Raw genomic sequence first — 15,324 nt, forward strand, 5'->3', positions numbered from 1 at the left:
AGAGATCAGAGCTTGTAGCCTACGCGACTGTACAGTTTAATTGAAAATGCAACCCTGGATATAGAGTACAAAACTGATTTCAAGAGGAGGAGAAACACAACAGATATATGTATTTCTATGACACACAACTATGAGAGGTTAAGAAGTGTTTCACTGCTTGGACAAAGCTGCTATTGTACTTTTTCTATCCCCGTGGGAACCCAGGGAAGAATGCGTCCCCAGCACCCCAGTGATGGTCGTAAAAGGCAAACCGTTTGAAGTGGGTTGCATCCCTGTGTCGGCGGTGGACGGGAGTCTGGTTGTTGAGGGCTCTGGTTCCAGTAGTAGCGTTCCTTTGCCCAATAACTTCGACCCTTACTTTACCTAGACAGGGGGTAGGATGACCCAGTCCTATCAATCGGTTGTCATGCCAAGCCAAACTTATCAGCATTGTCTTTATAACGCTCCATGGTCGGGAGCTCGGATGATGAAATACTAGAAACTCAACATAGAAACGAAACACTATCCACAACCGAGTCGGTGAACAACTTGTTAAATATAGATATTTGTTTTCAGATAAATTTAGTATAGTTTTAATTAATCAAATTTGTTTGAAATTATAAAATAGTTTTACGAGATTTGTGTGGGGGGGGTTGTCAGGTACCCCTGATCACGTTTGAACAAAGTCTTGGTAAATGTTTTCGTCAGTTAAAGGAAACCTTTATCCAATTTCATTTCTTCTTCAGGAGAAAAAAGAAGTGAAAAACAGGTTCAAGGAAATGTCTTTATTGTCAATTACTTTATCAGAAATGTCTAACTAAGACAGATGGAATGAGAACAGACAGCAATACAGCAGCGTAATAATGCATGTATGAGTGAAGACGTTAGCACGAGAATATCCACGTTAACAGTGGGTAGATAGATATGTCAGAGGAGAGGAGACATCAACTCCCACTTATCAGAAGGACGACAGATTAGGTTTGACCGACAGACTGAGAGACCAATAGATTAGGACGACCGACAAAATGGAAGACTGATAGATTAGGACGACCGTCAGATCCGGAGGTCGATAGATTAGGGGCCCAGACAGATCGGGAGATCAATAGGTTATGGCGACAGACAGATCCGGAGGTCGATAGATTAGGGGCCCAGACAGATCGGGAGATCAATAGGTTATGGCGACGGACAGATCGTGAGGCCGATAGATTAGGTCGACCGACAGATCGGGAGGCCGGTAGATTAGGTCAACCGACAGATCGAGAGGTCGATAGTTCAGGGAGACCGACAGATCGGAGGCCGACAGATTCGGGAGATCGGGAGGCCGACTGATTCGGGAGATAGGCATATCGGGAGGCTGACAGATCCGGGAGACCGACAGATCGGAGGCCGATTGATCAGGGAGAACGACAGATAGGAGACCGACAAATCGGAGGCTGACAGATCAGAGGCCGACAGACTTGGGAGACCGGCAGGTCGGGAAGCCGACAGATGAGAAAGACCCAACAGATTATCAAGGAAGGATATGTCCAAGAAATCCGACACTTATTTCTTCTCCATTTTCTTCAACATTAACTGTCCAAATCCAGCTTGGAAATGTCACTGAAACAAAGGTATTTAATATTTAAATAAAACCATAATGAAATTCCATGACGCGTTATGTGTAAATATACATTCAGTAAAACCCCGTTAATCTGACAGCCTGAACATTCAGAGAAATGATACGGATTCCGGATAAAGTTCTGATGCTGTGGATTTATGTCCAAAAATGTATGTGTGTGGGGTGTGGGGGGTTGGTGGGGGATGTGTGTGTGGGTGCGTGCATGTGTGTGCGCGCGCGTGTGTGTGCGTTTATAGCATTCACATTCATGTATTCGGACGGTTGGTTTTCCATCAACGCATCCCCATGTCATTGAATATGAAGTAAACGTTCTCGACAGTAACAGAAACCATTTTCCTTGACTTGGGGAAGCCGGTCTCACGGGACGTTAAAATGCACATGTACAAACAACAGTTTATCATAAAAAGGTTATGAGTCATACAGCAGTGAGTCGGTTATTATTTTAATAATTATTTAATGTCAGGGGAAAGCCCGAGGTAATACGTTTGTCACTGTGATGCAACCCACCAGAACGACCATGATGATAACGAACAAAGTATCCGGACGGATGTAGTATTCGAACCCCCGATTATTGGCTGTGTGGCGCTTCGCTAAAGACGACTGACCCATCCTCGCACCCGGACAAAAACAGTTAGGGATAATGAATATTTTTGGATATTTGTTTTTGGGGTGAAGACTCAGCACACATTGTCTTAAAAAATATCTCCAACATTATTTATGTTCCCTAACTGCTTTTTCTCGTATATTATAATCTCTTTTTCAACATCGTTATACCAAACAGAGTTGTAATATTGACCATCATGTGTCATCAACTTACATATATCTCCCTCCTTCAAGGTAATTTGAAACGTGTTGCAGGTGTCGACACACGCCTCCGGAGAGTTGAACACCACCTTCCGCGTCCCCTGCCCCTGGGCGTACCAGCTGTAGCCACCCTGGGAACTGGGGGGCTGAAACAGAGACGCCCCCTTCATATACACGCGTTAGACGACACCAGTATGTGTGTAAACAGATACACCCCCTTCATATTCACGCGTTAGATGACACCATGTGTTTTTGTGTTTTTTTGGTTAAACACCGCACTCTAAATTAGTGCGGCGGTCTATTGCTAATCGAGTCTGGACCAGACAATCCAGTGTTTGACATCATCAGCATCGATCAACGCATTCGGGATACGACGACGTGCGTCAATTAAGCGAGCCTGACCACCAGATCCCTTTAGTCGCCTCTTACGACAAGCATAGGTTGCTGAAGACTTATTATAATCCAGATCTTTAACGGCCTATAGTAATTCATAAACACATGCTCATTATATAGTCGGAACCGTACAATTGTTTTGGGCAGAGACTTCGTATGGATATGGAAAGGCTCTTGTCGCTTTTATAAACTGTTTCATGGGACCTTTAAATGAAAGATATCAGCCTAGAAATAAACTGTTCCACGTGTAAAATTCTGACATCAAGCTCCAAGCTCACATTATTCAGCGACACCAAAGAGACGTTGTACCCACCAAAGTCCTCTGCTTTCCCCCGACACCGTCTATATAGAGGTATTTCTGAAGGGCGATCTCTGTCTCGTGTGGGATGATGGACGGCCGGGGAAACAGGCGCCTCATCAGCTGACCTAGAAACATCTTCTCCTTGCTGTTCCTGAAAACCCGTCGATATAGTGTTTGAAGCGCCAGTAAAATCTTAACGATCAGTGTCATAGCTTGAGTGACGAAGTTGAATGTTTCCATATCATAGTGAGTGTGTGAGTTGGGTTTAACGCCGCTTTTAACATTATTCCAGTTATATCGCGGCCTGTCAGCTTAATGTGGGAGGAAAGCCCAAAGTGATGCAGGTCTCAGACGTTTACCACTTCGGTGAAACCCACGAGCACGGGTATGGTGCTGACAAACCTAGAAACATAATCGGGGTGAACCGGGATTCGAACCCACAATCACAGAGAACGCAACTCTGCACAGCGAATCGCGGCGCCTTAGACGACTGGGCCGACCGCGCTCCATTTTCCATATCATTAATATCATATAATGTGATTAGTAAAACAATCGCTGTTTAAGACGTAATTTCGCTTAATGAAGTAACTTTAGAAAACAGTGATGAATACATTGTTTGAGTGAATCTCCCCATTTATCAGATAGTGCCCAATGGTTGGCAGCCAAACACATCCACAGACTGGGATCCCCCTGTCTGAACGTCAATGAATACAATGTATGGAGCTTAAAAATAGTTCCTGTTAGCTGACCTCATTTGCATTTTTATCGGATCAGGATACCAAGTTATGGGAGCGGTTTATCGCATCGATAACACTAACCAGTATGATTTCAGACATTATCAATGATGTTAAGCCAGACGGTTCTTGGGCAGTGATACAAAGGGGCAGACAACTCAAGTGAGGCTGTCCATCACCTGATAGAGGGACTGACGCAAGCTGACATTAAGAGTGTCGGAATCAATTTGGGGAGAGTATAACACACCCTCCTCCAGTGTCAAGCATCCATTGCCAAATTGGCATGTTTTATTTTATTTTATTTTTTTTGTTAAAAGGGATCATTATGACGAAGTCTATTGACGTCATCACCGCCAGGATATAAGGTGAGGTGAGGTGAATTGGGTTAAACGTCGCGTCCAAGATTATTGCGCTTATATAGCGACGTGCATGTGCGTGTGTGTGTTTGTGTGGCTGCTTGTACTAGTCCGGACTGATGCCGATTTATAATGCTAGCTCACTGAGATACCATGCCGCAGTTTAACATGAATATCCCACTCAGACACAGTATACTGACTCCGAGCCGACCAGTCCTTGTTTTAGCCCCTTAATGCCGAGCGCCAGACAGGGTAACAACAAGTACCATCTTTTAACGTCTTTTGGAATGACGCGGTCGGGGATCGAACCCCGGACCTTCAGCTCACCAGGCGGACGCTCTACCACAAGACCACGGAAGCGGTCGCCAGGTTATAAAGATGAATACATTCTTACCATACACAAGAGAAGTTCTTCTCGGCTTCGATCTGCCCCAGCAGTTCCTCCCGTACCAGGTCACTTGCCTGCACAGCCCACCCTGCCGTGCAGTCGATGGGATGCTGCACAAGGTGATCCTTCTCTTTCCTAATTACAGCTTCAACATCCTCCAGATGCACAGGTGTCTGCAGACCCTGCGAACAAGAGATGAACAGATACCTTACAGGTAGATCCACTTGGAATCCAGCCAAATGCCTCACGTCGAAACATAATAACCAGTGTTATTATTTAATTGAAAAAGGACATACCGTTATACGTAGTCTGTAACCACCCCAAGTGTTCGTTTAATTGTATTTCTGTTAATCATATACAGTAAACTACGGTTATAACGGACACGCTTATAACGAACTGACGGATATAACGAACTTACTTTTTTGGTCCCGACTATTTGCTGTCGTTATGCTGTATATATACTTATAACGAACTACGGTTATAACGAACTAAAATTAGTAGTCCCTTTGAGTTCGTTATAACCGTACTTTACTGTATACCGCATTGCAGTCACATACAGTAACAACACAATGGGTAGCCTAGTGGTTGAAGGGTTCATTCGTCACGCCGAAGGGCCGGGTTCTATTCTCCAGAGACGCCTGGTATCCAATAAACGGTAGTATATGTCCGAAAAGATAGATGTTGGGGTTCCATTAGAAGAAATACTGTATACCAAAATTGTATTATGAACCTGATTAATATGTATGATTATACACTGTTGAACACTATGCTGGTTGGCTGGTTGGTTGTTGTATAACGCCGCTCTCGGCAATATACCTGCTATATGACGTCGGTCTGTAAATAATGGAGTCTGGACCAGACAATCCACTGATTAATACCATAAGCATCGATCCACGCAAATGGGATCGATGACATGCATCAACCAAGTCAGCGAGCCTGACCACCCGATCCCGTTAGTCGCCTCTTACGACAAGCACAGTCGCCTTTTACGGCAAGCATGGGTTGCTGAAGACCTCTTCTACCCCGGAATCTTCACGGATCTGAACACTTGGCTAGGACGTCATTTCTCGATACTCACTCTGTGTATGAGGGGATACGACATCAGGTGGAGCTTCAATGTCTTGATCTTGACCTTCAGTTCCTTGACAGACTTATGGTTCTTGCACGTGTCACACTCCGGTTCCGGCACAACGTACAACGGGTTGTTCACGAAACATTCACTGCTGTAGTAGTCTGTAAACAACCGGGATACAATAAGTAAATAAACTAGGACGCTTTTCAAAATAGAGTAAGTTCTACCATAGCTGCTAATACTTAATATTTTGATTTAAACATATTTCATTGCGGAAAATCCAATGGATTAGGCACAAGTGACACACTTACGAGGCCTTCTCCTAATACTTGATACAGATCGTGTGCATATTCTCAACCGTATGAATATGTTTAAACTATACTCAAACGCTACTACATCTGGGCGAAATAACCAAAGGGTAAACAATCCCTTGACTGGGTGTTTGCACGTAATTCGAAAAATCAAAACAAAAATTAGTAGAGGTTAACTCTTTGAACAGTTGTCATATCACGGCTCCTCGAATTACTAAGGGACGCAACTCTGCACAACATCAAATCGGGTCTAACTGCATGGAGGGCAGGTCACACAAACGATGAACTGGCAAGCAACAGGTCGCTCTGACATTCAACGCCAATAGATGATAAGGGGTCAAATCAAACAGCTGCAACAGCTGTGCTGTACTGGTTGGGTTGAACACGCGTCACGTGCGGATTATATCAACTCATGTTTTCACCACAGTAGGGTACAGTAGGACAGACTATTATGTGAACATTGCAAAACAGTTGAGTGTCGGTAAAACAGTTACACCGAAAAGAAGCAATCATCTTACAGGTGTTTAACCCCATCCTCATCCCACCCGTCAGAATGTCGTATTATTCCATTATCTTGCTGGTGTAGCACATTGGCTATCAGACATATAGACGGCGTTATTCCCCGTGAAGATCCGGGGTGGAATTGATCTTCAGCATCCCATGCTTGTTGTAAGATACAGCTAGCGGGATCGGGTGGTCAGGCTCGGTGATTTGTTTGATGTACGTCATCGTGTTAAAAAAGCGTGTTCCATTCGATGCTCATCATGTAAATCGCTAAATTGTCTTGTCCAGGCTCTATTATTTACAGACCGACACCATATAGCTGGAATATTGCTGTGTGCGGCCTTTTGCAACAAACACAAGATGTTGATCACACCACTGATACAGGTGCAAGCGCTGTGTCGAAATGGGACATAGAAAGAATTCCAAAAGTTAAAAAGAATAAGTAAAATATACTTACAAAAGATTAGGCACAGATTAGATTCAGGTAGATTTTTCTACACACACCGCCATAAGAAATATTAAACACCAAATGGATCAGCCTGAGCCAAATAAAGCCGAGGAGTGAGTGAGTGAGTGAATGTCAGCAATGTTACATCTATACCACGGAGTGTGCGAGTGAGTGAGTGAATGTCAGCAATGTTACATCTATATCACGGAGTGCATGAGTGAGTGGATGTCAGCAATGTTACATCTATATCACGGAGTGCATGAGTGAGTGAATGTCAGCAATGTTACATCTATATCACGGAGTGCATGAGTGAGTGAGTGAATATCAGCAATGTTACATCTATATCACGGAGTGCATGAGTGAGTGAATATCAGCAATGTTACATCTATATCACGGAGTGCATGAGAGAGTGAATGTCAGCAATGTTACATCTATATCACGGAGTGCATGAGTGAGTGAATGTCAGCAATGTTACATCTATATCACAGAGTGCATGAGTGTGTGAGTGAATATCAGCAATGTTACATCTATATCACGGAGTGCATGAGTGTGTGAGTGAATATCAGCAATGTTACATCTATATCACGGAGTGCATGAGTGAGTGAGTGAATATCAGCAATGTTACATCTATACCACGGAGTGTATGAGTGAGTGAATTTCAGGAATGTTACATCTATACCACGGAGTGCATGAGTGAGTGAGTGAATGTCAGCAATGTTACATCTATATCACGGAGTGTATGAGTGAGTGGGTGAATGTCAGCAATGTTACATCTATATCACGGAGTGTATGAGTGAGTGAATGTCAGCAATGTTACGTCTATATCTTCACGGCAACCTGTATTCTAGCCAGAAAATCCAGTGGCTGACGACATGAGCAACGATCAACGTCGTCGAGGTACGACAACACACCCCAATGACCCCAGTGCATTGTGCCTACGGTTATAAGCCGTGTGCCCCACTCCACAAAGACATCTTAGCACTAGGACCACGTACAGATTGGGACAGCCGTTGTGCTGAGATCAGTTTGTGGGACGAGAAACTGCAACAATTTGTCGTAGCGATCGCACGTCTATAACCATTGTAAGCCATCGATGGAGATTTAATGGTACAATGGTCCAAGAGTTACGATCGCTTTGTGAAAGTGGGTCCAGGTCCATTCCTTAAACACAGAGAGTCCTACATTACAAAAGCTATAGCTGGGGACATCTATATCTTGCTCTAAGGGCGGTGGGGTAGCCTAGTGGTTACAGCGTTCGTTCGTCACGTCGAAGACGCGGGTTCGATTCCCGACATGGGTACAATGTGTGAAGCCCATTTCTGGTGTCCCCCGCCGTGATATTGCTGGAATATTGCTAAAAGCGGCGTAAAACCATACTCACTCACGATATCTTGATCTGTTCTTTTGGGAACATTCAACTTTGGAATACAAAGGGTTTACCGTATACTACATACTACTTCTACCTTGAAACTGAAGAGTTTCTTACTTGAAAGGGGGCACGGGTGGCCCAGTCGTCTAAGGCGCCGTGATTCGCTGTGCAGAGTTGCGTCCCTTGGACACGCCAGAAACCTATGATTGTGGGTTCGAATCCCGGTTTCGCCCCGATTATGTTTCTAGGTTTGTCAGCACCATACCCGTGCTCGTGGTTTTCACCGAAGTGGTAAACGTCTGAGACCTACATCACTTCGGGCTTTCCTCCCACATTAAGCTGACACTCTGTGATATAACTGGAATACTGTTAAAAGCGGCGTTAAACCCAACACACTCACTCACTCACTCACTCACTCACTCACTCACTCACTCTTACTTGAAAAGTCAATCATCCCATGGAACGGAACTGATGAAAGTCGAGCGAATTTTAAGACTGCAACCATTCCATTAGCGATCACATCCTGGGGTAGCAATAATCCCAGAACACTGTGTCCAGCTGGGCTGACCGCCAGAAACAGAGCACTGACCACCGAGAACAGACAGAGTCGTGGAGCGGTCAGGTTACACCACATCCAGCGAGTGAAGACAGTTAGCCCATCATTGGCTGCGGCATCTGGTGCGCCGAGCGACTGGTCCAAGCATTGATTTATTCCGGTGGCTGTCATTCCGTCGTCTCGGGCTATCTTACAAACTGCTTCAACCTTGGCCCTGAAGTGGTCAAGATTATACACGCCCGGGGCAGACATCGCGCATGTGGAGACGTCAGTGGTTTAAGATGGAAGATGCAGAATAACGCCCAGACGAACGTATGGCTTGTAAATGTTTTTGATCAGACAACAAAGAGTGGTGTGGGAATCAATGCAGATTGATCATCTAGACAATGGCAGAATGGGATGGAGGTGTTCTGCGCCTTGTCAGTCATCCACTACTGCGTCTGATAACATAGTACTGCCTGGAGCCGGACAGAAGACTGTTTGCGTTGCGTAAAACAAAGTGGTTGTGCCAGCACGGGGTTGTCGTGCACGTTGTGCGCTGAGGTGTGAGGAAGGGAATGGTTTCTGAATATACTCCATCAACTGCCATCTGCCCTTGGTGCTACGTGACCGTCACCATGATGTCTCCCGCCAGCTGTTGCACCTCACTATTACGCGTTTGTCACTTTGGGTACAGGATGGGAGATGTTACATCGGGGTGAACCGGATACCAAGTGGCATATGTCTGTACAGTTTATCGCAATAGACATATGACAGACATACTCTTGCTCTGTGATTATAAATGCTATTAAGGTCGTTTTGTAAACAACTTCTTGATATTCATCTCCTTAATTTATAGTAGGGTGTTGACCAAAACATCACGATAGAAGTAAAGACAGACATGTACCCATGCATGCAAAATATAGAATCTGAGCTGTGTTCTATTTAAAGAGCTGAGACATGTAAAATACTAAAGGGAGACAACTGTGGGCTGCACCGAACGACGTGTCAATGGCATGACCTCGGAAAGAGCAGCATGTGCACGGACGATGTACCTATAGAAGACACCTGCAGTGAATATCGTCTCCACGAAATGGTAAACCATTCGTCTATAGCTTAGCATTTCCATGTGCTGCCCTTATCCGTGACAGAACCCGATGACCGTGTGTTCGAATCCCTGGCGACTCTAGGTCTATCAGCACCATACCCATGCTCGTGGGTTTCACAAACGTCGTAAACACCTCGAGTCCATCACTTCGGGCTTTCCTCCAACAATAGAAGTTGGCACGCACACGGCGTCTAATTCAGCATCGTGGGGTTATCACACAACAGTGATGGATTAGTCTATTCTAGACTAAAACTGTATTCCAGAAATAAAGTTATCTTATTTAAAAATATATATCTACAAAATAAGTAAACTCCAAACGGATCCAGAACAGTGCTTAATTCCCAAGACCTGGGACAATCTAGACTTGCCAGGTCATTCTCGACATGAGTTCGATTTAATTTTAATATATTTACTTGTCTGCTCGAAAATGGTGAAATGAAATTGGGTTTAACATCGCGTCCAAGATTATATAGCGACGTGCATGTGTGTGTGTGTGTGTGTGTGTGTGTGTGTGTGTGTGTGTGCCAATCCAGACTGATGCCGATTTATAGTGCAAGCTTACTGAGATACCATGCTGCAGTTTAACATGAATACCTCACTCAGACACAGTATACTGACTCCGAGCCGACCAGTCCTTGTTTTAGCCCCTAAATGCCGAGCGTCTGACAGGGTAACAATAAGTACCATTTTTTAACTTCTTTTGTTATGACGCGGCCGGGGATAGAACCCCGGACCTTCCGCTCTCTTGGCGGGCGCTCGACCACAAGACCACGGAGGCGGTCCAGCTCGAAAATATGGGACAAAGTACAGAGCGCCTTGTAACGGGGGACTAAGCTGGGATTGGTTGACACAGGAAGTTAGATTCAAATCGTTCAAACACATTTTGCCTTAACTGTTAACGTAGAATTTACGACATGTATTATAACACCAATCCAACAGGAAATGGTTATCCTCGTAACAGTTCATTTCTCAGCGGCGTGGCGCTAATCACAGCGTCTGGAAGTTGACTATAAATGGTCAACAGAATTACCCCCGTTATAACGTGGCTCCCCGGACTATTTACCCTCAATATGGAGCACGGGTGGCCCAGTCGTCTAAGGCGCCGCAATTCGCTGTACAGGGTTGCGTCCCTTGGGCACGCCAGAAACCTATGATTGTGGGTTCGAATTCAGGTTCGACCCGAATATGTTACTAGGTGTGTCAGCACCATACCCGTGCTCGTGGGTTTCTCCGAAGTGGTAAACGTCTGAGACCAGCATCACTTCGGGCTTTCCTCCCACATTAAGCTGACACTCTGTGATATAACTGGAATATTGTTAAAAGCGGCGTTAAACCCAAATCACTCACTCACTCACTCACTCACTTACCCTCTATATTCAGCATACGGTGAAGCGGTACAGCCATGAGTCGGAAGTAAAAATTCAAGGTGTATTCAATATGTCTCACACACTCGCCTGGGGAAAAAAACACAACAGGTAACTCATCACACTTATCTAAATGCGAAAGAGCATACCTTAATTCATTATACTTGATTTATGTGTAAACTTTCGTGATAAACTCTCATTCTACCGTTGTTATATGCAACATCAGACATTATAATTCTTTATAATGTATGTGAATTTAATATGAATTAATATGAATTGGATCCTTCGACCAGCGTCTCTTATAAAAGTATATGAGTTTGAACATATATACACTACGGTTTGATTGATTGTTTGTTGTTTTACGCCGCATTCCAGCTATATGACGGCGGTCTATAAATAATCGAGTCTGACCAGACAATCCAGTGACTGACATCATGAACATCGATCCACGCAATTAGGATACGATGACATGCATCAACCAAGTCAGCGAGCCTGACCACCCGATCCCGTTAGTCGCCTCTTACGACAAGCACAGTCGCCTTTTACGGCAAGCATGGGTTGCTGAAGACCTATTCTACACCGGATCTTCACGGGTCATATACACTATAAGTATAACGTTATAATAATCATATAACGTGAATAATAATCATCGAAAATAAGGCATCTTGAACGATTAGTTATGGATAATATCCCTGACCATTATTTCAGAAAGATATGACAACTTCAGCTTGTAATTATAGTATTAATACTGTTAGATATGAAGTATACCGTAAGGATGATTTGCCTCGCATATTTCTTTGAAACGCAAATGCTTAAAACTGTTGAAATATTTAAGAAACTCATAATGTTACCTACCGATATAAGAATCGTCTCCCACCGCTTGGAATACAATGAAACCGAAAAATACTAAAAACACGACGCCGATAGCAACACGTGTTCTGGTGCTCGTCTTTCGCTGGAGTTGCTTGAACCATATTGTCAGATTCTCCCAGGAAATGTCTTTGAGAGACAATGGAGAATACTGACCTGGAATGGTCGCGCACATCGCCTTGCCTGCACATCGCTCAATCGTTTCTTCACTAAAACCCCAGTCTGTACCCAACCGTCGAATATCGTGTACATTTTCTGTGAGAAACAAGAGGCGGTCTGTGGCGCTTGTTTCCATGTTGCGAGTCCCAACGTGAAATGATGATTGCCGTGTGTCCAAGAGAACCAACACCTGCTCTGATGGCTGCAACGGCTGCACTTCACACCTTTGTCGTGACAGATTATCTCCCCTGTTACTGTAGGGTGTTTTAAACAAAAGTGTATGGTTCCAGAAACACTCAGTTTAATGTTGCCTGAAAATAGGTATAATGTTTGTGATGTTGGTATTTCACGTTGCATATACTGCATCAAGCTAAAGCTTATATCTTATAGTCCTTCGTCAGGGCGATTTTGATGCAATGACTGAACCGGATACAATGTGATCTGAACGTTTGAGTAATTAGGGAGGAAAATGGTCGAGTGCGAGTAGGGTTTTGCATCGCTTCCAGCAGTATTCCAGTAATATCACGGCGGTGGGCACGACTTCACACAGTGTACAGTGTTGGGGATCGAACAAGGTCTTCGACGTCACGAACGACCGCTTTAACCACGTAGAAGACCGTGGCTATAGAACAGGACCCCAGCAACCTGTGCGGGGCATAATGAGATTTAATGGATCGGTGGTCAGGCTCAGTGACTTTGTTTCATTTTACACCTGCAGCGTGGCCCAGACTCCATTATTTTCAGGCTGCAGCGATATATGTGTTTGAAAACTGAAAGAAATGTTCCTCCTCTCTCTCTCTCTCTCTTGGGCACGTTAGAAACCTATGATTGTGGGTTCGAATCCCGGTTCGCCCCGATTATATTTCTAGGTTTGTCAGCACCATACCCGTGCTCGTGTTTACCGAAGTGGTAAACGTCTGAGACCTGCATCACATGGGGCTTTCCTCCCACATTAAGCTGACACGCCGCTGGAATAATGTTAAAAGCGGCGTTAAATCCAACTCACTCACTCACTCTTAGCAGCGACAGAAACTAACTGATTTAGTCCGTTAGTCCTTATAATGATAACATTATAGACAAACCCTTAAAAATGGCAAATTTCTACTGGTCCTTATGATACCTTTACTATTGGGCAGTTTGGCAAGGACTATAGGATTGCCAATTTCTAACGCCGATCAGTAAATAGTTTCATGAAACTCGTTTAGTATTCTGTATTCCGACGCATTCTCTCTTCATATCAGATCTGTCCCGCGACTAACGGGATCGGGTGGTCAGGCTCGCTGACTTGGTTGAAGCATGTCATCAATCCCAATTGTGTGTGTAGATGCTCATGATATTAATCACAGGATTGTCTGGTCCAGACTCGATTATTTACAGACCGCCGTCATATATAGCTGGAATATTGCTGAGTGTGGCGTAAAACAACAAACCAACCAACCAATCTGATATGAAGAGAGAATCTTTCGAGAAGCTCACATTGTGTACATGACGTCATTCTGATAGTGCGTGACGTCACAGATTATTACATCTAACGGGATCGGGTGGGCAGGCTCGCTGACTTTGCTGTTACATATAATCGTATCCCGATTGCATAGATCGATGCTCATGTTTTCAATCACTGGATTGTCTTGTCCAGACTCGATTATTTCCAGCCAGCCGTCGTATAGCTGTAATATTGCCGAGTGCGGCATTAAACAAACAAAGAAACAAACATTACTACAGTGGATTTTTCTTCGCTTGATTGGTTGCTTTAAAAATGATTTAAAAACAAAAATGACAGATTTTTCTTTATCAGTACAGTGAGTGAGTGAGTATGGTTTTACGCCGCTTTTAGCAATATTCCAGCACTATCACGGCGGAGGACACCAGAAATGGGCTTCACACATTGTACCCATGCCGGGAATCGAACCCGGGTCTTCGGCGTGACGAGCGAACGCTAGGCTACCCGCCCGCCTCTTACAGTCCAGAATAAGTTGCTTATCCCTCCTTACTCAATTACTTAACTAATTGCGATGAGTTGTCCCAGTGTGGACACTGTTCAGTGTGGCGTAGGCAGGTCGGTGGCCATGTACTGGGAGTTTACCATCGAATCATCGATGCCATGATGCAGTAAATGACAGTTGTACCTAGTTGCAGAGAGAAGATATATTTAAAATATGCAGTCGGTGATGGAGAAAGAAATCTCACACTTTCACTTAGTCCTGTATTACTGTGGAATATCGGTATATTTGATTTAATCAATCCCAGGTTAGACGATAAAACAGACAAGTCTAGATAAGCACAGTCTTAGGGACCGACCATGTCATGATCATATTCTGGGATGGGGTGGAGTATTGGGGGGGGGGGGGTGCCTTTCCCTGAAAATTCTTGATGAAAAATGCCTCAGACAAAAAAATAAATTGCCGGCAACAAAAGTTACATTGTCGTAAAGCAATGTTTTTTTCTTAAAAAATGACATTTGAATAAGAAACATAATTATCTGGTTTTGAAGCTGAAGCAGAGAAAATATCTTATCTCGATACAAAATCCCAGCCACTCTACCCCAGAATATCAAATGGTCGGCCGCTTAGCCTGCGTGATTTTCTCTCAATAATTGTCTCTTGGTGTCTTTACGTATAGAATTAATTGTATTATAGAAAAATAAATCTTCCATAAGTGGATATTACGTTTCAAATGAAATGCACTCTATTTTTCAGGCGTCTATACAACAACCTATGTTGACTCACTATTGTTTTTTTTCCCACTGAACTGACTTTCGTCCTGCCAGGAACCGCGAGAAGTTCCCCTCTATAACGCTGTGCGCTAGACATTGCAAGTGAATACTAGACGATAAAATGAGAATGGTCACAGAAGGAGAAACAAATTATGTATTGGCTTCTGTGCAATACGAATTACAATGACAGTAATTTCTGGAAAAACCATATATATTGACTTCAGAAATATAGAAAAGAAACAATTTTTCTAAAACGTGAATGTTATCAGTTATCACTACGCTGGTAGTAATAAACAAA

The 15,324-nt window shown here is 43.9% G+C and overlaps 1 protein-coding gene across 2 annotated transcripts; it reads right to left on the bottom strand.

The window, feature by feature from the left end:
- Nucleotides 1-937: 937 nt before the first annotated feature.
- LOC139461731 (uncharacterized) lies at nucleotides 938-12,463 on the bottom strand. Of its 2 annotated transcripts, XM_071243187.1 has the most exons (7): nucleotides 12,140-12,463; nucleotides 11,288-11,374; nucleotides 5,652-5,806; nucleotides 4,580-4,755; nucleotides 3,108-3,246; nucleotides 2,415-2,547; nucleotides 938-1,578 (listed from the first exon to the last, which is right to left on the bottom strand). In XM_071243187.1, exons 1-7 carry the CDS (start codon nucleotides 12,447-12,449, stop codon nucleotides 1,490-1,492), a joined length of 1,089 nt encoding a protein of 362 aa, XP_071099288.1. In that variant the 5' UTR covers nucleotides 12,450-12,463; the 3' UTR covers nucleotides 938-1,489. The 2 variants fall into 2 exon arrangements, with proteins under 2 accessions (XP_071099288.1, XP_071099289.1); XM_071243188.1 differs by lacking the exons at nucleotides 11,288-11,374; nucleotides 12,140-12,463 and adding an exon at nucleotides 8,716-9,371.
- Between the last annotated feature and the right edge of the window lie 2,861 nt (nucleotides 12,464-15,324).

Source organism: Haliotis cracherodii, unplaced genomic scaffold, assembly GCF_022045235.1.
Source record: "Haliotis cracherodii isolate W230 unplaced genomic scaffold, xgHalCrac1.p SCAF_15, whole genome shotgun sequence".
Classification (NCBI taxonomy): Eukaryota; Metazoa; Mollusca; class Gastropoda; order Lepetellida; family Haliotidae; genus Haliotis; species Haliotis cracherodii.